Here is a 23,909-nt window from a genome sequence, read left to right on the forward strand (position 1 = left end):
ACTTAACCTCAAGGAAGACATGCAGCATTTAACCATTAGACACAGTAGTGGTGAAGAACCACACTAGGAGTGGAAAAGCAACAATTTCTGAAAGTAGGGAGACAATTTTTGCCAATTTCCTGTGCAATGCAAAATGATATAATCCAAAACATAGAGCATGTTACAGTATCACCGAGTATCTAAAATTTACATCTAAAAATAAAAAATTAACCGTTTAGTTTCAAAGACAAAATGGCTTAGGATTTCACATGTTTGTATCTTACCTCAGTGTGCTTTCTGGTTTACACCGTTTATACTGTGTCAGAATATCACATTCCTTGACAAGGCATCTTATAAAACTATGGCATTGCAGGTCCAATTCATGTTAGCATGAACCAGAAAACAGAATATGATCAATTCTACTTCCGAAGTTAAATACTTCAGCACCTGTATTTTGTGACCAACTGGTGTAGGCTTCCCTTCTGCATACAATCTCAAAAGAGACAAATACGATTTATCAAGATTAATACTGATCATATTGAAGGTGTGACCACAAAATATGGAAAACACAACGTAAAATTAGAAGAGACAGGAAGAAGGGAAAATATGGATGATGCATATATTACTAGCCAGTAGTCACATGCACAGAGAAATGTGTCTGGCATACAAAGAATAAGATTTAAAATTAAATATAAAGTTCATTATATTCAAACAAAACATTTTTATAATCTGAATTTCGAAAATTGAAAAGGTGACTTCAATTTGAAAGCAACATAATCCTATATAAACAATAAAGATAAAAGATATATTATACATGAAAAAAAAAACATAAAACAGATGACAAGATAAAAAAGATAAAAAGATTTATAAAGAAGATAGAATAAAAACATTCTCCAATCTCCATTTTCAGACATGGCAATGTTCATCAGGTATCAAAATCAGGAATTAAATCTCCAATTGGAAACTACACATCAATATCTGATATTTAACAAAACTGGTAACTCCAAGATCCATACCTATCAGGATGTTTTGCTCTGAAGACATCAGAAAATTGGCCCCAATTTTCAATTAACATTGATTTGAACCATTAAACCTACACATAAATTCAGGAAAAAAGTTAGGATAATTATCAGCATATCAGATTAGACATTAAAAATACCTCATAGAATTCTGGCAGTAAGCTCACTCGTTTTTTTCAAAATCAGGTCCTATATCACATCGATCAATTGCAAATGGCGCAATATTGAGATCAACAACAACAAATATTCTCCTTCCTTGATGCAAGAGGGACCCCCATCTTTTCTATTAAAGAGACTATCAACATCAATCAAACAGAAAACAAAAGAAAAACGAAAAATTTGAGTTCTATACAAAAACAGTCAGAAAAAAACAAGCACTGCACATAGACTACGATATTCATGTCCCATTTTTAAAAAGTATAGTTTCCTTTTTAGACAGGGTAATGTTCATTGAATCATACTAATTTACAGGTAACACAAAAGAAATAGTAACAAATACTAATTTTGAAAACTAGCTCTAGAGTTTCTTAAACTCTACGTATTCAGATGGGCAAGCAGTATTCAGGTCCCATTTTCTTAGCAATGATACAATTGGATGAACCAATTGAAACATAATCAACATTAACAAGTTTGGAGAATCTCAAACTGTAGCTCCAAATTATCAACTCGTCTTATAATTAGTATAATTATCCAATAACACATAATTGAAGCATAAAATACTACCAAAGTCCACATAAAAACAAAATCCACCGTTTGAAATATGGAAAAAATTCTGCAAAGCAATGACTTTTCGATTTAGTCATATCATTCACTGATTCCATTGACATATAAACATTTCAAATACCTGTAATATCCTGTAAAAAATTTGCTTAAACTGAATCCTTTCTGTGTCATCACCTCCAGCTTGGGACCCATACACATTGAAAAGAATTGAACAAATTCAAACACAAGTACACAACTACAAATTTCTTCTTTTTCAAAAAGGAAAAAAAAAAAAACCTAAGGAAGATGGTTAGATTAATGCCTAAAAGATAAGTACGCCCCTTCACACAACACCTGAAAAATGGAACTTGGTAAACAAAGGAGCCAACTTTCAAATTTTTTCCCCTCTTATACTATCTACAGAGGATACTCACCAAAGTGAGTGTGATCTGTGATTATGCATCGCCCCTCACTATCAAGACTTAGAAGCTCATCTTTTGTAAATTCCTAAAGATCTCCCATCAAGAATGGCAATTTATTGTTGCTAGTTTGAAAGTTTCCCAAAAGACCAGTAAACCCTTCCTTTTCTGCCAGCTGCAACACCACTTCATTACTCAAAAATGCAGACTTCACACGACAAAATGTAATAACACCTGGACACTCAACAGAATTTATTGCCTAAGAAGTATAGTTGAGACACTCTCTAACACATTTTGTAAACACTTTTTTTATTATTGACTAAATTTATTAGAAAAGTTTATAAAGTTTCACTTTTGTGCCTTAAAGTGATTCTGTTTAGACCAAGTTGATTCTTCCATTAGTTTATCAAACTAATTTAATCAGTGACACGTTACGTGCAGCGGCTTGCTGCTGACTTCGAGGGTCAGCACCTCCAGAAACAAAGAGGAAGAAGGAGAAGATAAACTGGATTCGAGGCCAGTACCTCCAGAAACAAAGAAAGGCAGGAAACAGAAGCTTTGATATTTCACACCTTTGCTTGAATTACAATTGCTTTATTTATACTAGTTTTCCTACTAACAGCTTTTGTCATCTTGTGCCAAGGAATATCCTGAGGCAATCATTGGTGCTCAAATATGGTTATGCTGTCTCCTCATTACCAACAATTCCTCCCTAGCAATACCAGTATCCAAGCCACGTCAGCTTTCCTCTCAACAAAGCTTCTCTATACGTGGTCACTAAGGTAAGAGGGCCTTGTGATGGTCCTCTTTGCCTTTGCTGCTATCTGCACCCCTTTGTCCTGTGTCTGCACCTTTGTTTCTTTCTCCTTGAATATGTCTTCTGCTGCTATCTTTCATTCCCTATCACACGTGGTAAACTTCCGGGGATGCCTGAAGGAAGAACCAATTTGGTCTAACAAGTGAAACTTTTTAAACTCAGAGACCAAAGTTAAACTAAAAATTAAAATGAGGAAACAATTTTTTTAAAAACTTTTCCAAAGGTCAGTTAATTTGTTAATGGGAAAGATTCGAATCCCCCACTTCTCTTTCTCATCTTTTTCTCTTCGCCATCAAGGCAACCTTATGACTCCGAGAAGACAAAAAAAATATGTTTGGCTTTTAGCCTATGATATTGATAAACAACATTTGACATCTAAAACACAAACAATACCGTGTATTTGTTTACATTTCCATTTAGATGATGAAAGAGAGGGGTTACCGGAATAGCCAGTTCGACCCTTCTGGGAGGTGCGGGTGCAGGAAAAGAACGATTCGTATCCGCCGGCCATGACCAAATCCGCTGTGACTTCCTGCCTCCGCAGTTCCGTCTCCTGAAGGAAGCAGCATTTGTGAATAGAATGAGAGAAATTTGAGAATTAAAAAAACGATGAATTGGGAAGCACCTGAAAACAAACGATGTCGGCGTCGAATGAATTTAGCAGATTCCGGAGAGACCCGAACTGCGCTATGCGCTGCCTCAGACCGTTCACGTTGTAACTCACTATCTTCATTCTCTCACGCATTCTTCGCTCCTTGTAACTTGGAACCCTCCTCTCGTCTCCTTCAAGTTCAACGTGTTCTTGTCATAGCTTATAATTAAGTATTCCCGCTCCAGTTGAAACAAATTGCAGAAGCAGTTTAATTACAAATAGGCTAAAAGAAATTTTGGTCCAGTAAAATTTACAAAGTTTTGCCGGGGTAATAAAATCATAATTGTAGGTTCGGAAACAACTAATCTTTTAAAATTGTGGAGAATGAAATTTAAACTTTGTCAATTTCACGAAAAAAAAATATATTTTAATCTTTATATTTCCTTTTTTAGGATAGATAGTTGGATACTATGTTCTCTTTGGTAGTCCATAAGTAAAAGGGAATTTTTATAAATTAAAGTGATTTTAATATAAATATAAATAATAATCTTATTTCTTGATCTGTAGTATTTAAAAAGGATGGAGTGAGTATTAATTTTTTTATAATGACTGAGGAAAGAAAATAAATTATAATTAGTTAGTATAATAATTCCATAATTTAAATTAAAATAATTGAAGAAATTAAAACAAGGATTATGTTTAATTGTAAATATTTTTTTAATCTTTGTTATCATGTTTTAGTCAAGAAATATATTTTTTAAAAATGGCTATATATTAACTACATTATTAGCAAAGTAAAGCTTGTAAAATAAATATCAATAAAACCATACAAAATATGTCGTTTGTGAAAATTTATGGAACTCTAGAAATGGTTTATAAAAAAACGACCAAAAAAAAACATTTAAAAACATCTTAAAAAATCAAACACAACAATTCTGAAATTATTAAGCCACCGCTTACATTTCCGTTGGGTTTCATTTTTGGAGAAGAAAAGGAGAAGGAAATAGAGCAAAATCACTATCGAGTAGTTATCCTCATTTACAACATTTTTTAGTGTCTTCCTGAAACAAAGAAATTTCAAAGGAATCGATACAGTATTTTCAACTCTACATATTGTGTTGCAGCACAGGTACGGGGAAGCTCATTTGCTTGTTTGGATACTTCTATTTTGGGCTAAAAATTGGCTGTGTTGGGATCGTTATTGTGTGGAAAATTAAGAGTTTGATTCATTCTTAAGCAACAAATATTGTATGGGATGTTGCTTGTTTTTTTATAAAATGCCTCTATCATGCAAACAATTATACGTGTGGAAATAAATTACGAGAAATGCTGTTTGTAAGATAAAATGTATAATAAATTATGGCTTCAGATTCTCTTTGGTGACATTTTTATTTCATGATATCTTAGCTATTAAAATTATTTTTAAAAAATAAAAATACTATAAATTCACTTGCAAACGACTCAATTGGTCAACTGGAATCTACACTCACGACACTCAAACCATAATCTTCTTCAGGCTCCTTTTATTTTATTTTTAATATTTCTAGTTAAAATCAAATTTTGGTACATGAAGAGAACAAAAGGAAAAAGAAAAAGAAGCACAGGACTACGAATGAGTATCATTTCACAATATGTTGCAATTTCTAAAGCAAAATTATCAATGTTACAGATGCTCTCCTGACAACATAAAATAATCGGCCTTTAATAATAAAGGCATCATATAAACTCTTGTAGTGCTAGTGCAGTCACATTATCTTGACTAGTTAAAAATAAACACAAGCAGTGGCGGACCCAAAATCCTAGATCAGTGAGGCCAAATTATAAAAAATAAAATCAATGGATTCAACTATATGTATATGATATAAAATATAAAAATATAAGATTTTATTTACAATTTTTAATTTAAAAGAAAATTTATTAGTGAATTTTAAAAAATGAAGGGGTGCAAGTACACACCCTCACCATAGTGTAGGTCCGCCACTGAACACAAGTATGCAAAGACTCGTCATGCTGGTTTATGGGATCTATTAATTATACTAAAAAACTAATAATGTCTTTATCTTTCTAATATGACGATCCTGTTATTCAATTTCGTGAGAAAATTCAAGTTCGTGACTAACATAGTTACCTTAATGCATATACTTTTCAGAAATCAATTTCCCATAATAAGAAAGCCTTGATGTACTGTATACGAGGCTAGAACAGAATATGATTCAACAAACGATGCATGAAAAATGCATCATTCGTCCTAGCCACTTCTCGCTTCAATTGCTATTACAAATAAAAACCTGTCATATCATTCATAATAATAGAAACACAGCAAGAGCACATACCCACAAGTGACCTCCAATGCAAGTCATCAGAGACATCAACCACTCCCTTAAGTCATCAATCCACAATCACATTGTTGCCCCCCCACTAATTCTTCAGAGAAGAGAACTATATATAAATAAATATAAACATAAATACATTTCAGACTCAAACTAGTACACCAAATTTATGCAATCATTTCATTAGTATCTACTAAGAACAGCAGGATGTAATCGCTTTTTCTGCAGAGGAATAAAATAAGAATGAGATGGAAAAATAGTGAGAACAGAATTTGATCCACGTATTTCATTTCATGTTTATTTATATTTTTTTTTTCATTTTTGGCTAGAAGATTTTATTTGTAGTTACACATTACTTGCATGCCACAACCAAGAAAACTCCGACACATAAATGATACTGCTGAAACTGCAATATACCTGAAGCCAGTCCATGAATCGTCTACATAAACTCTACCAAACACTTCTTGATGTAGTCCTCGTGACATTGTGGACATAATCCCCGCGCAGGGGATTACCACAGTCCAAAACTGGAGTTTTGAGTATCATAGATTGTCAATCTGCATGATAGAAGATAGTCTTAAGAGACTCAGCACAATCACACAATAAGTTACTTAGAGGAACTCCACCACTCGTTTCTCCAAACTTATCTCAGCCTCTGAAGCACCTCTAATCTAGAACCTCTGCCGCCGATGAACAGATGGGCTTGAAACATTTTGAGAACCCATGCTTGCAGTTCTAAGAAGTCTCCGAAACTCTGGTAGGCTTATTTTTCCATCTTTGTCAATATCAGCTTCCTCTAGCAAAGGATCAACGGAGCCTCTCAAGCATGTATGCTGAAAAGCCAAAAAGGAATATTAGCTGCAGCAACTATGTATGTAAATTATTTTTAACTTTTATTTTTACAGATATGCACGGCTCAAACTAAGCAGATCTTCTAACTGTTCCCCCAAATGGTAAACTTATACGGATGCTAATATAGGTAAGTAAACTACAAGAGAACAATTTCTAATCTTTTAGAGAATTTTTCATAATGTGTTTAGAGCTTGACAAATGATGTGAGACCAACCATTCTAAGTTCTTCCGGAGTAATATAGCCATCTTTATCTAGGTCAAATTTCTCAAAAGCAGCCTGTGACAGTTGCTGCCACTTGTCAGAGTCTTCCTCCAATTGATGCACGTGTAATGTAGCCGCTACAAACTCCCGGAAATCCACTAGACCATCAGTGTTGTTGTCTATCTGCAAATAAATACTCAAGATTATTTTTGCAAGCCAAATAGTAGAACAAAGCAACATTAGTGGAAAAGAGTGATTTTGGGAGGCCACATAAATTGTCGTAGAAGTGAAAGTAATATTAATCACCAAATTTCATGCCTAACAAATTTTAGACATGCTGAGAAGCAGCAAACAAAACAATGTGTGTTTCTTGTAAAAGATCAAACATACTAACCGCTTGCAATATCTCTAGTACACGTGATTCTTTCAATTTCCAAGGAAGATCTTTGGCAAGAGCCTGCACAAAATCTTCCCTTTAGACTAAAGTAGGGAAAAGATATTTAAGGGAATAATTTGCTCGCAAACAAGTTAGTCACAAAGCCAGTAAATTAAATGCTACCTGTCTCATCTCTTCCAGGCTAATCGAACCATTTTTGTCTACATCTATAGCATCAAATTGATCTTTTATATCAGCCAACTCTTCTTCATTAAGTGTGCTAGCCAATGCCTGCAGGGTAATTGTTGACATTATATGTTTGATATGTTCATAAAACTTGTATTGTAGCAATAACCTTAATTACACTAAGATGAAGAAATATGGTAACTAATCCCAAGAGATAAAGAAGAAATAGGGAAATTAATTCTAAAGGATAATATAAGGATATGGCAAGATATTTCCATATATTCCAACAGTAATCAATTATAAAAAAAGCTGGACATCAAACAGGTTCCATGCCTTCTGACCTGAAAAGGCTAGAATTAATTTCTCTTACCCTCAGTGCAAATTGTTTGAATCGACTATATTTCACAAACTGCCGCATGTTGCTCAGGACAGATATATCAATAGGAATCTCCAATGCTTCTCCTCCTTCTCTAACCCATGGATGTGCTGAAATATTAGGTTTAATCAAAACACTCAACATAATGCAACACAATTACACATAAAAGCACTTTTAGTTACATATAAAAGAAGACAATAAGTGTAACTTAAATTATTACAAATAATTGAGTAATTACTTGCCATTAAAAGACAAATTGATCTCAGCAAGAAAAGGTTAAAAGCAAAATTTTAAATGTAGTCACATGATAGAACTGAAAAATGAGGCTATAGCAATGTCTCTGACTTCAATATTTGGAATCATTAAAACTTTATATAATTGCATAAATACAAAGTTAAAAAATATTCTTAGTTCTAACAACAAATTTAGCATTTAAACTGGGATGTATGTCGAATTCAATAAATTCAATGCCTAAAATTTAGGTGCCATATAGCACAAGCCTAAATTTGATTCGATGACAACAACCTTAAATTATTTTATTATAATTACTATTATTTATTAATATTATTATCAACATCATCATCGTTATTATTATCATCATCATTACTATTTTTATTAACAGTCAAATATCACTTAAAGGCTCAAATAACATAAACGGTTTTTTCAATGTAAGAAGACATGATACATACATAAAGCTTGAGCAGCAGTTAATCTCGCCCGAGGATCCTTTACTAGTAATTTTTTCACAAAATCTTTTGCAGCATTACTAATAGTTGGCCATGGTTTCCGACGAAAATCGGGCTTCTTACGTAAGACCTGCATATATCAGATCAGATCATTAATTATACACAACAACAAAAAACATTACAAATTCCTTAGTAAAAACTCAAAATCAAGTGGACAATTAAAGTAAAGGTCATAGACTTATCATGTCATTAAGATACAAGAATGGATAACGAATACCATATAAATTAGAAAATCAGAAAATTACACAATAAAGTACTGTACCTCCTTGAAGATACCATCCTCAGTCTTATCCCAAAATGGGCGTCTTCCGCACAACAATATGTATGTAATAACACCAATACTCCACACATCTGATTGAGGACCAGACTTACGTTTTAACACTTCAGGTGCAACATAGTAAGCACTGCCAACAATATCATGAAACTTTTTTCCTGCATTTTTTTTCAAAGATAGAGAAAAACAAATCTCAAATAAAAATGGCAAGAGCATGCCTGATAACTCAACTGAAGAAATAGGAGAACAAGCCTGAAACAAAAAATGGAAGAAAAGAAAAAGAAAGAAATTGACCACAAAAATCAAGACTTTCCCTCACCAGGTTTTATGAAATCTGACAAACCAAAATCAGTGGCCTTTAAAGGTGAATCTTCTTTGGTTGATTTAAAAAGAAAATTCTGCAAGAATAGGTAAAAATATTAATATATTATGTATAGCATCTAGTAGTATAGATCTCATTTCACACAAATTTGGCAGATATGCAAATGTGCTTGATCATACCTCTGGTTTCATGTCCCGGTGTACCAAACCATGTAAATGACACTCAGCTGCAACCTTGAGCATCTGCCTTACAACCACCGCTGCGTCTCTTTCAGTATAACGACTGTCCTTCCTGATTAAAGCAAATGAAGAGGAAATTAGTTCTGGTACACAAAAACAGCTTTCTGCCAAACACATAAACATATAACCAAAAATCATTGACCCTGGTTCTGCAATTTCAACATAGAAATTCTGACACATAACCATAATGAGTAAACCTCCACTCTAGTCCTTGAACCCTTTAAGTGTTAGTCACTATAGTCCCTGACTTTACAAAACTTTCATTATTGTCCCCAACTTCATAAAATGTTTAATGCATTCCACTACATTTTTTCACTAGTATTAATGACTAAACTGAATAATATTTTGTAACATTAAGGCTTAAGCAAAGTTAGGACTGTAGTAAAAGTTGTATAACGCAAAGGACTAAAGTAACCAACACTTTCAATCTCAGGGACTAACAGCCTGTTAGGATTTCAGTTAGAAACCCTCAAAGGAATTTCCAACTCAAAATCCTTCCTCTCACAGATTTTTCCAATCAACTAAATTGTAATGCGTGCAAACAATAAACCAAACACACACTTCCATTCAACTAAATTGTTGTGATTTACTCCAAAAATAGCAATCACATCCAAAATCAAACCATACTTACTTGGCCAATATCCGATCTAGCAGTTCTCCACCCTCGCACAACCTAGGAAACACATATATACACACACAAACCAAAATTTGATAGAATTGAGCTCCCAAAGATAAATCCAAAGCTAAAAATCAGAGCAACACAAACACAAAACAGAATCAACTAGCAGAGCAACTTACTCCATAACTATGTACACATAAGAACCATCTTCAAAAGCATTATAGAACTGAACCACATTCTCATGGCCAGTAAGTGCTTTCAATATCTTGACCTCTCGCTTAACATCCTCAACGGCAATAGGCAGAACCATCTGCCACCAAATTTAAAGCATAACTAATTAATTCCTAAAAACTACAAACAAAAACACGATGAATTGAATTATAAGATTTAGGAGCAAAACGACGATGGCATTAACGGAAATACCTTACTCTTCTCAAGCCTCTTAACGGCGACGCGATCGCCATTGGCTTTGTCGATTCCAACGTAAGTGTAACCAAATTGGCCGTGCCCGAGCAATTTTCCGAGCGAGTAACGCTGATCGAAATCCTTCTCGTAACCGAAATCGGTGCGCTTCCCGCACGGCACGTGGCGCGAACTTGCCTTGTGCCGTAGGGGATTCGCCGTTGCCGTCTCTGATTTCGGCTTCGCGGCCCCCTTGCGGTTCTTGTTGACGGTGACGGCGTTGCCGTGGGAGCCGCTGACTTTGGTGGCGGAAAAGCAGGTTCCCATGGTCGGAGAGGGTCGAAAACGCTTAAAAGATGGAAAAGAAAAACACGAGGAGCATCAAATCATCAAACTTGGAATAATAATATTACTATGTAGTTGGAGTTGTTGTCATTCAATTGGGAAAAGAAAGAGAGAAAAAGGTTGGAAATTGAATAAAAGTAGGAAGGAAGAAGGGAAGAAAAAAGACCTTTGAATGAGACAGTGAGAACGGGACGGGGTTCGGATGATACCCCTCCCTCTCCAATCAATCCCTTCTTCGATGTGAACTCAATTAATTAAGCTTTTAAATTCTGTCACAGGCCAGGCTGAACCATTGAATTAAGTGGTCCATTCTAAATCATCTTTTAACGTCCGTCCGATTTATTCGTATAATATTGAATGATCAAGATTTATTTCCTGCTACAATTTGTAACCGTTTAAAGTAAATTCTTTTTAGATGGCATCGATTGATATTACTCCTTTGCCCTTTAGTAAAAGTTGACATTGTTGATACTATTACTCCTTTACACACACCGACATGGAGCGTTCAAAACAAGTCCATGATGATTTGTTGAATCCTAAGCCAAATCAAAACTGAAAATGGGATTTTTCGTACTGTCGTTTCTGTTTTCTCCGCCGTTGCGGCGTCAAGTTCGGGGCATAACCAGGTTTTTTGATTAAGCGGTAGTAGGATCAGTAGGGGGTGGTGATGAAACCGGAGGTGCTAAAAGGAAGCAAAAACAAAAGTAGCAGGCGACGCGACCAGAACCCGAGGTCATGGTTCTTGAAGACATTGTCGATCAAACTTGGCACGGTTAACCGTGAGGAAGTTCCATCTTCAGAAATCGATTGCGAAAAAGTGCATATTATTGTCATTTGTTGTTGTTGCATTGGTTGCAGGTTTTGCTTCGATCATTGCATAGAGAGATATGCTGTGTGTTGGGAGATCCATGTTGGTGCCTTAGCGGCGGTGCCGTGGAGGTGGTTTCGTGAGGCACACACTCTCCCGATCAAACCTTTCCCTTTTTATTCCTACCTTACTGTTTAGCTTTTATTAACGAAGGATAAAAGATCATTTCCCACTTATTAAAATATTCATTTTATCTATAATATTTTCTATTGTTATACACATTTACCGCATTACCTCTAAATTATACTTCTCCCTTTGAATTGCATTATATTTGTTCTTATTTATAAGAGTTAATTATTTAATTCATTAAATTTAAAAAAAATAATTAATTTAATTGATAGTGATAAATTTTTGTCATAAATTTATATTTTTTAAAAGTATCATTGTAACAAATATTTTTCTCTCTTCTCAATGTATATTAATATAATTTCTCTCTTATTTAATTAGGGATACTTTTAGTATAAAAATAATTAAAACATGAGACAATATGAATTAGATCTTATATAAAGGAACAAACAATTTTAAAAAGTTGAGTCTTATAAATAAGATGTTGTAACTAGAATATATTTGTCAATTAAAGGATAAAATGGTAACTGCATGCTTTCTATTTTGGTATAGACTTTGCCCTTCATTTTTTATAGTAACTATGTAGTGTTCATATTGTATGTGTAGTTTATTTTAAATTTTAAATAAATTCATTATATTTTGAAAATGCTCTAATAGTAATTGAACACTATGAAACGTTCTTAAACCATTCAATGCTTTTCACTCTTAGGTTTTATTTTTAGCTTTCTCTCTCTTTCAAATTCTCCATTACCGGGTTTTTCTTTTCTCTCTTGCCCCTATTCCATTTAGTGTTGGATTTGATGAGTGAGTATTCACACGAGAGTGTTTCCTAGATTGTTATCCTTCCATGGATTAACAAAATTATCCATCCTTAATTTCTTGAAGGTTCCTTTAAATTCCATATGACAAACTCATTCTTTGTTATTTACTTTTTACCATTAATCAAACATCATGCATATTTTCATCTTGCAAATCATCCAATGTTATGTTTTTTCAACATTTGCAACTAACAAAAATGGAAAATCCCTTAAAGTTATGATCCTCTTACTCAAGTCAAGAAGTATAGCCAATGGAAATTTTTCATACCCCGAAAAAAGTTATTACTTATTATTGTGGGATGATCAAAAGATAAGACAAGAAAATTTGATAGAGTAGTATGCGGCCAAAATTGCAAAAAAGAAACTGGTGGTGATGGTTGGGTCTAGTGGAAACATCCCTACCACTTACCAATTCTTGGAAGCAAGAATTGGGATAGATGAAACGCCTAGATGAAGGTGATGTTTGGTTTTCAAGATGCTTTAAAGTTGACAAATGGGTATACGGTACCAAGTGAAGATGTTAGTAAAGCCAAGAGAGCAGCATATAAAGAATCACAAAAAAAAAAAGATTGAAAGGCCATGTTTCTTCTACATCAAAGTGTTTATGATGCCCACTTTGAAAAGATCTTTGTAGTAACCACAACCAAGGAGGTTTGGGACATACTGCAAAAATGTCACGCTGGTAATGGGAAAGTCAAGAAAGTGCAACTTCAATCTTTACGTAGGCAATATAAGATACTAAAAATGAAGGATCTTGAAAAGGTAGCAGACTATTTTACAAGAGTCATAACTATCACAATCAAATGAAAGCATATGGAGAAAATATGACCAATGAAATGATTCTTGACAAGATTCTTTGTAAAATGATCCCCAGATTTGATCACATAGTAGTCGCAATTAAGGAGTCCAAAAATGTTGAGTCCATGAAGATTGAGGAGCTACATGGATCTCTTGAAGCTCATGAAATGAGACTGGAGGAAAGGAGTAGTGAAAAAAGTGTTGATCAATCATTGTGATCTCAGGCAACAAAGAAAGAGAGTGGACATAAAAGAAAATGGAAGAAAGGAAAAAGGCAAATTCAGCAATGGAAGTTGATCCTCTAATCTAGAACATTCGAAGGCTGATGGTGACAAACTTGAATCTTCAAATAAAAGAGGAAGGTCAGCAAAAGGCAAAAGAGGATAGAAATTTGATAAAAGAAATTTTAGTGATTCAAGTTTGCTAATGACTATTGGTCTGGAAAAGGCAAGCAGAAAAGAACAAGTGATAATGAAGCACATGTGTCCAAGAAGATTCAGACTCAAATCCTATTCTATTGATGACAACCAATAATGATGATGTTGTACAAAATGAGTAATGGTATCTTGATTCAGGTTGCTCGAATCACATTACCAGTCATAAGGAGTTGTTGAGTGATCTTGATAGATCCAAAAAGAGCAAGGTTTGATTTGCTTATGACAAAACCTTGAATGTTGATGGTGTTGGCAACATTGTAATTGAGAAAAGAGATGGAAAACCTGCAATTGTGGAGAACATACTATATGTACTTGGGATGAAGTGCAATATGTTAAGCATTGAGTAACTAAGTCAAAGAGGATTCTTAGTCACCATGGAGCAAGATTTTCTTGAGCTATTTTAATCTAGTAGAGGTTGATTTTGCAAGCCTCTCTCTCAAGGAACAGAACCTTTCAAATAAACTTACACACTAGTATAGTTCAATGCTTAAAGGCCACTAAATTTGAGGAGGAGTTTTGGCTTTAGCACTCAAGGTATGATCACTTCAATTTCACGAGCTTACACCAGCTTGGAACTAAACAATTGGTTGATGAAATTCCTTCAATCACAATACTAGAGAAGGTGTGTAAGGTATGTCTAATTGTTAAGCAATCAAGGAACTCTTTTAAATCAAGTCTTCCTATGAGAGACACATGCTTGTTAGATGTAGTGTATTATGATATATGTGGGCAATTTGAAGTACCTTCAGTGGAAGGTAACAAGTATTTCATTTCATTTGTTAATGAGTTTAGTATAATGATGTCGATATACTTAATCAAGGCTAAGTATGAAGCCTTTGATATATTTCAAAGGTTTAAAGTAATAGCTAAGAAGCAATGTGGAAAATCCATCAAAGTATTATGAACTAATAGAGGAAGAGAATATAAATCTAAGGAGTTTGATGAATTATGCACAAGGAATGGAATTCAGGTAACAACTCCCTACACACCCCAACACAATGGACTTGCAAAAAGAAGAAATAGAAAAATGTTGAATGTGGTAAGAAGTATGTTGAAGGAGAAAGCCTTACCATAATCATTGTGGGGTGAATATGTCTCAATAGCTGCCTACTTGTTGAACAAGTGCCCAACTAAGAAATTGAAGGAGAAAGTTCCTGAGGAAATCTAGACTGGAAGAAAGCCAACTATGAGCCATCTTAGAATATTTGGCTCATTTTGCTTCAAGCATGTCCCTGATGAAAAAAAAAAGTTGGAAGACAAGAGTCAACATATGTTCCTAGTAAGCATTGGGCTTTGAATGAGTCCTCGGGGCTTGAATTTCAACCCAAACTTAGATAGTTCTACTGACCACGCGCCCATTCTTCCAACGAGTTCTAGCTTTCAGAGGACCTGTCTAATGGGATGATCAGTCTTGACTTTGATTTGATGGCTTTAGAAATACAGGCACAAACTCCTTGTTGAGTTTACTAGTGATAATGCTAGTTTTCTTTATCATCTAGTATCTCTGTTTAGCCCCATGTAAAACTCTACTAGTGAAATAGATCAACAATTTTATTTTGTCGTCTCCCTGCATCAATATTGAACTAATAGTTGTATTAGAAACAAATAAGTAAAATAGGAGTTCAACACCTAATGTATGTCGAGTTAGAATTGAAGGAGCCGCTAAGAAATTCTTGAGTTTTGCAAACATTTTCTCACACTTTTCATCTCAAACACAATCATTATGTGATTTCTTCAACAACTTGAAGAATGGTATTTCCTTCTTTGCCATCTTGGGCAAGAATTGAGATAGAGAGGCTAGCTTTCTTGTTAGTTTTTGGACTTTATTTACATTTTTTGGACTCCTAATTGTTATGACAGCTTCACACTTGTTTAGATTTGCTTATATTCCCCTTTAGGTTAACATAAAACCTAAAAATTTACCTTCACCAACCCCAAAAAGTGCACTTTTCAGGGTTTAGTCTCATGTTGTGTTTTATGAGTTGTGCAAAGATTTTAGTCAAATCACGAGCGTGCTGATCAGGAGATAATGACTTCCCTACCATGTCATCTACGTACACTTCAAAGTTCTTTTTTATCAGCTCCTTAGAAACTTTGTCCATAAGCCTTTGATACATGGCACTTGCATTTTTTAGGCCAAAGGGCATTACTTTGTAGCAGAAATTGGCTCCATTAGCGATCAAGTTTGTCTTTTCTTGGTCAAGTGGATACATCTTGATCTGATTATAGCTCGAGTAAGCATCCAAGAAGCTAAGCAATTTGAACACATATGCCCCATTGACTAGTCTGTCAATGTTAGGCAAAAGGGAAGCATTTTTGGGACATGCCTTATTGAGGTTGGTATAATCCATACACATGCTTCATTTTCCAGTTGCTTTCTTCACCATAACCATGTTGGCTAACCAAGTGGTCTAATTTACTTCATAGACGTAGTCAACCCTCAATAATTTGTCAATTTATGCTTCTACAACTATTCTCTTTTCTTCTCTGAGCTTGCATTTTCTTTGAGCTATGGGTTTGGCTTTGGGAAAAATAGAAAGTTTGTGGAAAATAAAATTTGGATCAATCCCTGGCCTATCGGACGCGCTCCAAGCAAACAAGTCAGCATTGCCAAAGAGCAATTGTTCTACTTCATTTTGTACTAAATCCTCCATTCGCTTGTCGATTTTAGTTCACATATGTGACTCCCTGCAAATTTGGAAAGTCTCAATGTCTTCATTTAGGTTTGGTCTTCAATCTTCGAAATCTGATCGAGGATAAAGATCCTCCAATGTCGTGACGACAACTTTGATAATGGAGATTGGTGCCTTGTTTTTTTTCTCTTCCACCATATTGTAAGGTTCAATCTTGCAACTTTTTATATAACATTCACGAGCATCCATTTAATCAACTTTGATAGTGACAATTTCCCATTTGGATTAGGGAAATTTCATTGCCAAATGAGGTGTAAAAACAATGGCTCCAATCTTGTTCAAAGTAGGTATGTTGAGCAGGACATTGTATAAGGTGTCTGCATCCACCAAAACATATGGAACTATTAATGATTAAGAAAGTTTGCCTAAGCCAAAAGTAGTCAACATATCCACTTTTCCTCTAGCATGCACTTGTTTTCCTACAAAACCTATTACATGTTTCTCATGAGGTTATATAAGATCATGAGAAACATCTAATTTTTCATAGATAGACCAGTATAAAATGTTAGCAAAACTTCCCTGACCAATTAGAGTTTTTCGAATTGCCTAACCGACTATTACAATTGTAACCACCATAGGGTCATCTTGTGTTGGATCATTTTTTATGAAGTCAACATCTATGAATGTAATTGCTAGTAGAGATTGGCGTGGAGTTTCATTTGTTCTTGCTACATTAACACTTTTTAGAGCTTGGAGATGTCATTTTCTGGTGGAGTTTGTGCAACCTCCTTTAGCAAACCACCAACAAGATTGTTGATTACACCTCAGACGATGCCTTGAGGAATTTCTTGTTGCCTTTGTTCTCCTTTGTTGATTGTTGTTGCCTTATCCACCAATATATCTTCCTTTAAAATCGTCTCTATGGCCACCTCTTCCTTCTCCTCTATAACTGCCATAATTATAATTATTTCCTCTAACAAAATCATTCAAACATCCTTTTGAAAAAATTCTCTCAGGATTATGCATTCCTCTCTAGAATGGTCGTAGTTTCAATGATATCTACATTGCTTGGTGCGGTAGGCTTAGCTATGGAAACCTGTTGGCAGAGGTAATGCAAGTATTTTCGAGTTGAATGCCTTCTCCAAGATACATGCTTGACTTTCAGTAAGAGGGATATATGTTGCATACTTTGGCTGTCATGGTTGCCTTTTGAAATCTTTCTCTTTGACAGGCTTTAGTTTTTCTTTATGAGAATCAAGCTTCTTCTGGTCTCCTTTAACTTTGTCATAGAACTCAGACAACTCTTCCATTTGGATAAAACTGACCGCATGACGTCTCAATTCATCCATGTTAGCCGACCTCTTTTTACACAGACTATCTGTGAACGCTTCTGGCTTGTGTGTTCCTATCATGGCATGAAGGGCTACTCTGAGTTCGAGATCTCAGATTCTGATTGCAATTTATGAAAATCAGCCCATGAAATCATGTAGTGACTCATTATTGGTTGCCACATATTGGTCATTGCTACCAACATTGTATGGTGAGGTCGACATGTGGCATATTAAGCATCAAAACATTTAATAAGCATGTCAAACAAGTTGATCTTCCGAGGAAAGAGTTGATGGCACCATGTCAGGGCAAGTTCTTTCAAAGAACTTGGAATAACCCTGCATAAAATAACATTGTTGTTAGTGTATAAGTTTACATGTGTAATGTACTTTAAGGTGTTCATTTGGGTCCATAGTTTTGTCATATCGATCTATACTTAAAGGCTTCCATCTTAGAGGAAGGGGACCATAAAAAATATCATTGACAAAGGGATGTCGACGACATAACTCAACTGGTTGACTTTAAGATCTTTGATGTGATCGTCCAATTGTGTTTGTTTGACAGTTAGTGTCATGTGAAGAGTGTTCTCCCTTTGTTGCTACATGATGGGTTAGAACTCTATGTTGCGTGTTTTCCTGTGATTGTTGTAAGTGTGCTCGGATAGCTTTGTTTTCCTAGCACAGTTCTTGTAGGTCTGGTTCTTGCTTTTGTTGTAATACAATCATCTCTTCCGCGTTCTTCTTTTGTAGAGCCTCCCACTGCTCTCTAAATCCTTGAGTCACTGAACTCTCTTCCATGGCAATTGACCATAACATTGAAATCCTAGTCATTACCATATAATATTATGATCAAAGGTAATTTCACTTTGACCCCATAGTGGTCGCCAAATGGTCTTACCAGGTTCTTCTTATACCAATCTGTGAAACTGCTTTTTTCTCCGATGAGCTGTATCTGGTGAGTAGAATGTACCTAACATGTTCATATGTTGTTTATTGTCTTATAGAGGATGACAACGACTGAGTTGGTAACTACCCATGATGCCCACTAAGATATCGTGTGTGGAGTGGTAGTCAGTTGGTTGGTGCCAACTACCCATAAGCCTCGTACAATACAAAAGTGTTGTTCCAATTCAATCAAGCTATAATTGCTGTGAAATTTTATTTATTTTAAAGAAAAAGTCATACTCACATAATAGAGCCATGAGCTTTATTGCTTGGACAACGAGCAAATTAAATTTCAATTTTACTTAGAGAGTGTTTATTTCAACATTTTAAACTCTTGATAAACTAGAAGGATAATCCTTCTAGGACCTTTCATTTCAGGTTGGTCTTCCCTCTCACTTTCAAGTTTCTTTTGAAGTTGGAAAATACAAGACCAGTAGTGAAGCTGTGCATAACTTCTATTTTCATTCTTGTTCTTCTTTATGAACCTTTTGCCTTCAGCTCACCATTCTTACTCCTTTTTGTTGCAAATTCTTGGCTCACATTCTTCTTATTCTCAGCAAAAACTTTTGAGATTTTTCTTATGAAAACATTGTCTTTTCACAAAACCAATCAAACCACTCAAATTGTCAGGTTGCATTAGTTCACCACCGATTATAAGGAACATCCAGATTGGTTCTCAGTTGAATCGACTAGTCCGATCCAGTTTTGAAAACCTTAATAGTAAGTATACAAGGGTAGGATTATGGAGGGGGTAGGGCGGCTGAGGACCACACTCGCCCCCCCTTACCATCCAAAATTAGACAAAAAATATTGATGAGTTGCGATTGATAGTATATGTGATCTTTTAAAAAATAATAGTATATGTGACAATCTTATTTACATATAAAATTAATAATTTTTGAAAATAAAGAATACATTTTTCTTTAATGCATTTTAAAAAATAAAAAAACAATTATTTGAAAATTTTATTTGAAATAAATAATTTTTAAAATGCAATGAAGTAAATTTTATATTTTATTTTTAATATTATTGATTTCTCATTTAAATATGTTTGTTACAAATGTTATCAAGCACGACTATGTCATTATTTATGGTTTAATTTTGGATAAATCCATTTTATTCTAAAAATACTCTTATAGTAACTACACACTATGAAACTGGGGGCATTGCTTCACTCGTTATCTCCCTTTACGTATTATTCTCCTCTACCACAATCATGCTTAGGATAAGTTTGGCAAAAGTAATTGTAAAATTAGTCAGAAGTTAAAAACTTAATTGATGGTTGAAAATTGGATAAATATCTTATTAAATTATAAGTATTTGACAAAATTATTGGCTAAAATAATTAAAAATATAAAATTATATAAATGGACATATTTATGTAATATTTGTATACAAATTTTAATATGATTTTCTTGATAAAAATATATTTTGTAATATTTATAATTTTAGTATTAAATTAATTTTTTTTGTTACAAGTATTAAATTAAATTTTAAACACTTGTAAATTTTTATTTATAAAATATAAAAAATACATAAACTTATTATATATCATTATCAATATCATATATAATAAAAAGATAAAAATGAGAAAATCCTATCATATATAAAAAAAGATTTTAAGCAATGTCTACAAAATGTTAAAAATTATTAAAAAAAAAACTTATTTATTTAACAATTAAAAAAGTTTTTTAAATAATAGTTAAAATATCTTATCAAACACACTTAATCATCCAATATCTCTCCACTCTTTGTCCCAAAATTTAATCATAATAAAATAATATTTATAAAAATAGTAATAATAATAAATTATTTTTATTCAATATCAATATCTATTATTTTATTTTTATTCATTAAATAAATTTAATTTATTTAATTCAAATATTTCTATTTTATTTCTCTTTTTACAAAAACAACTTTTACTTCTTATATCTATTTTTTCACTTACCTACTTTCTTTTCGAAATACCAAAGAGGAGAGATGAAGAGCACGGAAATGTTGATTCCCAAGGAAGGATTAAAACTTCGCCTCAAAGAAGGAAGGATTAGCGTGGAAATGAGGTGTTGCTGCCTTGATAAGTGGGGCAATTTCATAGTTCCCTTCATACGTGGGCCCTGATTCCTCCTAAATAATAATAAGAATATTAAAAATGATATTAATAATAAAAAAAATAATAATTAGTAATAATAAATATAATTATTATTATATTAATAATAAAAATAATACTTTTATGATTATAATAAGAATAACAAAAAAATATGCTTACATTTAAGGATAAAATGGTACTTCTAGCAACAATTCAATTATTTTTTTACTTATTAAATAACTATAATTTAATTTTTTTATTTCTGACACTCTATTTTTATAAATAATTTTTATTTTTATTTTATTTTTCATCTATTTCTCGTCTTTTTTTTTTCTCATCTTACTTTTTCGTTTTTAAGCTTGTGAACATGTTACACCCGCGGTTGGCGCAATACTCCTTCCTCCCAACTCTCCTTCGCTTATAAAAACACATGCATGCTCCTTCACTTGCAAGAAACACCCCCCTCTTCCAATAGCTTCCTTCTTCCCAATCAGTATTTTGTTGCTCCCTTCTCTCCCAACTTGCTCTCTCTCTCTTCTCGTTTGCTCTCTCTCTCATAATATTTTTATTTCATGTTCTTTATTGTTGCTAATTACATTAAATGACACTTACATGTTTTAAAATATGTGATATTGTGTTTATATTTAAAATATTTAATGAGTACATTTAATGACATTAAATGACACTTACATGTTTTAAAATAATTATGATTTTGGTTTAGAATTTTTTTTGGAATATTAGCTTTTTACAATTTTTTGTAATATATGATATTGTGATTTTTTAAACCTGTCATGTAACTTAATTATTACATGTGAGATTGTAAATTGAATTTTTAAAATGTTTGTGATATATGTTGTTATTAATATGGTTTTAAATAAATTTAACTATGTTTGTAATATGCAGTATATTTGATATGGCAAGTTCATCATCCTCCTCATCCAGTTTTGATGTGGTATCTCGACCACGTGAAAATGATGTGTTGTGGATGCAAAATCAACATGTGTCCCAACATATTTGGAACGGGGATACAGATAGAAAATTAAGAATGAGACGAGCGATTCCAACTTATTAAGGTATAGAATAACCACCGGCATAAATTATTCCTCTGTTACAGCAGTTTGGATTATACACAACAATAAAATTGTGTAGAATCAAAATCAATGGAGGTATTGTAAATGCTTTTGTTGAAAGGTGAAGGCCAGAGACACACACATTTCATTTGACATGTGGGGAGGCCACCATCACATTACAAGATGTGTCTGTGTTGCTAGGTCTTCCTGAGGATGGCAATCCTTTAAATCTACCTTCTCTTGGTTGCATGATCGTAAGGGGTTGGATCATGCGGGTAGCTTCTTCATCTCTGTGTTACATATATCATCGATATCTTCCTCCACATCCAACGAGTCCTCAACATATGAATTAGATATCATATAATCATCATCGTCAGAATCTTCATCTAAATTTGTTGCAAATCTTAGAACTTTTTATTCATTAGCAACTACATTATTCCCACATGATAATAGCGAATTTGTCACATTCAACGCAAAAGCACCGACAACATCTACTTCAACACACAATTTAATGACACTCATTTCTTGTTGTTGTTGAAAACTTTCAATCATTGTTTCAACATTTTCATCGTCACAAATTTGCAATGCAATATATTTACCTGCAACTAAAAATCGGCAAGTCATAGTAGATATAATTTCATTTTTATCTAATTTTACCTTATCACGAATTCTTTTTTTTAACCCATCAAAAGTTACACCACGTTAATTTGAATAGCCTTTTTAGGGCCTTCAAAAGTGATGTCGTCGTCACTTTGAAATATTCTTCCATTCAAATAAACCAGAACAATAATCAAAGAATTTATTTTTATAATAAAACCTACAACATAAAACAATAATGTCATCAATTTTCATTAATAATAATAACATCAAAAAATAATACAAATTAATAAATATAAATTAATAAAAATAAATTAATAAATATATTACTGATTTTCATCCCACAAAAGAAATATCAACAAAGTTGTCACAATGTAATATAGAGAGAAAGAAATTTGGAGAGATGCGGAAACAATGTACCAGAAAGTTTGTGTGGATGGAAGGGGGATGGGGGGTTTATATAGGCATGTATTGTGCGGTAGTAATGACACAATATGTTATACCTAGGGCATTTGAGCAAAGGGTTGCTCCAATTGACATGACACAATACATTTCCAGCTGGTCAACACTGCACACGCTGTCAAAAGCCTGTCCAAAAGTGGTTGCGCCACTTACATTAGAACAACCCATTGCGCAATTCTGTTGGTGCAACAACTCAATGCCACATGTCAGCTCCCTGATGTATTGTGCCCCTGCCTTTAGCACAATGCAAATAAAAACAGACCCCCTCGAAAAAATGTTTGAAAATAGACCCCTATTGGTAAATTGTTTGCACAAGGAGCCTAAACTGGTACTTTTGCCCAGATTCAAGTGCGGCAGAATAGTAACGATAAAAAGATGAAGAAATTCAAGAAAACATCAAATCAAGCTCGACAAACGAATGTTGGTTTTGGTCTTTTCATACGTGTCAATTCAAATATAGCTTCTTGTCCTTTCTCTTCTAGGATTTGAGAGCTGCATTGCATTAATTAGAGCTTTCCTGATAAATCTCTAACAAGATCTTAGACTTTTTTTTAATCTTATATTATCACGTAGGATTGAAGATTTTTGTCATTTTTTTCTTTTCTTTATCGGTAGATTTCATCTTTAAATCTTAAATAATTTATTAAATTAAATATTTATTAAAAAAATAAATAATTTTTTCTCCTCTTCCTTTCCTTTCATGTTGCATCTTCTTTTCTTTTTCCTCTTCCCTCTCTTCTCATTTGCTTCTTTCTTCTTCCTTCACTGTGGCCTCCTTTCCCACCATTATGGCATGTTTCTTCTTCCTTCCCCTTAGCCACGACATTGACCTCCTTCCCCCTCCCTCTTCACCACGACCTCCTGCCCCTACACTAGTATGTGTATTTTGTTTTTATGTTTTGTTGTTACTGGTTTCTTCTTCTTCATCATTTCATATCCTCTACTGTTAGTCTCTCTTGCATGTTTTGATGTTGCTGTTAGGGAGAGAGTAAAAAAAAATTGTT

The 23,909-nt window shown here is 33.7% G+C and overlaps 2 protein-coding genes across 6 annotated transcripts; both read right to left on the minus strand.

Annotated features, from left to right (window-relative positions):
* Window positions 1-139: 139 nt before the first annotated feature.
* LOC100811022 (DNA-(apurinic or apyrimidinic site) endonuclease 2) lies at window positions 140-3,697 on the minus strand. The gene is made up of 6 exons (XM_041010473.1): window positions 3,562-3,697; window positions 3,378-3,489; window positions 1,843-1,901; window positions 1,166-1,281; window positions 996-1,072; window positions 140-461 (listed from the first exon to the last, which is right to left on the minus strand). The coding sequence occupies exons 1-5, from the start codon at window positions 3,679-3,681 to the stop codon at window positions 1,048-1,050; spliced, it is 432 nt and encodes a 143-aa protein (XP_040866407.1). The 5' UTR covers window positions 3,682-3,697; the 3' UTR covers window positions 140-461; window positions 996-1,047.
* A 1,973-nt stretch (window positions 3,698-5,670) lies between these two features.
* Window positions 5,671-11,115, minus strand: LOC100798941 (calcium-dependent protein kinase 16). Of its 5 annotated transcripts, none has more exons than XR_418840.4 (14): window positions 10,964-11,115; window positions 10,474-10,800; window positions 10,230-10,360; window positions 10,063-10,104; window positions 9,372-9,483; window positions 9,190-9,268; window positions 8,859-9,028; window positions 8,540-8,666; window positions 7,845-7,960; window positions 7,472-7,579; window positions 7,307-7,369; window positions 6,925-7,095; window positions 6,276-6,691; window positions 5,671-5,967 (listed from the first exon to the last, which is right to left on the minus strand). XR_418840.4 is itself a non-coding variant. In XM_003547890.5 (13 exons), the coding sequence occupies exons 2-13, from the start codon at window positions 10,777-10,779 to the stop codon at window positions 6,530-6,532; spliced, it is 1,587 nt and encodes a 528-aa protein (XP_003547938.1). In that variant the 5' UTR covers window positions 10,780-10,800; window positions 10,964-11,115; the 3' UTR covers window positions 5,738-6,529. The 5 variants fall into 5 exon arrangements, 2 of the variants coding, with proteins under 2 accessions (XP_003547938.1, XP_025981784.1); XR_005889033.1 differs by having other exon boundaries at window positions 5,671-6,080; XR_005889034.1 differs by having other exon boundaries at window positions 10,479-11,029.
* Window positions 11,116-23,909: the final 12,794 nt, after the last annotated feature.

The sequence above is a fragment of the Glycine max genome, chromosome 16 (genome assembly GCF_000004515.6).
Source record: "Glycine max cultivar Williams 82 chromosome 16, Glycine_max_v4.0, whole genome shotgun sequence".
In the NCBI taxonomy this organism is placed as follows: domain Eukaryota; kingdom Viridiplantae; phylum Streptophyta; class Magnoliopsida; order Fabales; family Fabaceae; genus Glycine; species Glycine max.

Bases quoted from the DNA above. Each gene is read 5' to 3' on its own strand.
- LOC100811022 (XM_041010473.1), bottom strand. From the start codon at position 3,681: ATGCGTGAGAGAATGAAGATAGTGAGTTACAACGTGAACGGTCTGAGG. The intron at 3,490-3,561 runs GTGCTTCCCAAT...TGCTTCCTTCAG, and splicing joins CCGACATCGTTTGTTTTCAG to GAGACGGAACTGCGGAGGCA. The intron at 1,282-1,842 runs GTATTTGAAATG...TCTCTTTAATAG, and splicing joins TTTTTTACAGGATATTACAG to AAAAGATGGGGGTCCCTCTT.
- LOC100798941 (XM_003547890.5), bottom strand. From the start codon at position 10,779: ATGGGAACCTGCTTTTCCGCCACCAAAGTCAGCGGCTCCCACGGCAAC. The intron at 10,105-10,229 runs GTAAGTTGCTCT...TGTGTTTCCTAG, and splicing joins TATGTGTACATAGTTATGGA to GTTGTGCGAGGGTGGAGAAC. The intron at 7,096-7,306 runs GTTAGTATGTTT...ATTTATTTGCAG, and splicing joins TACTAGAGATATTGCAAGCG to ATAGACAACAACACTGATGG.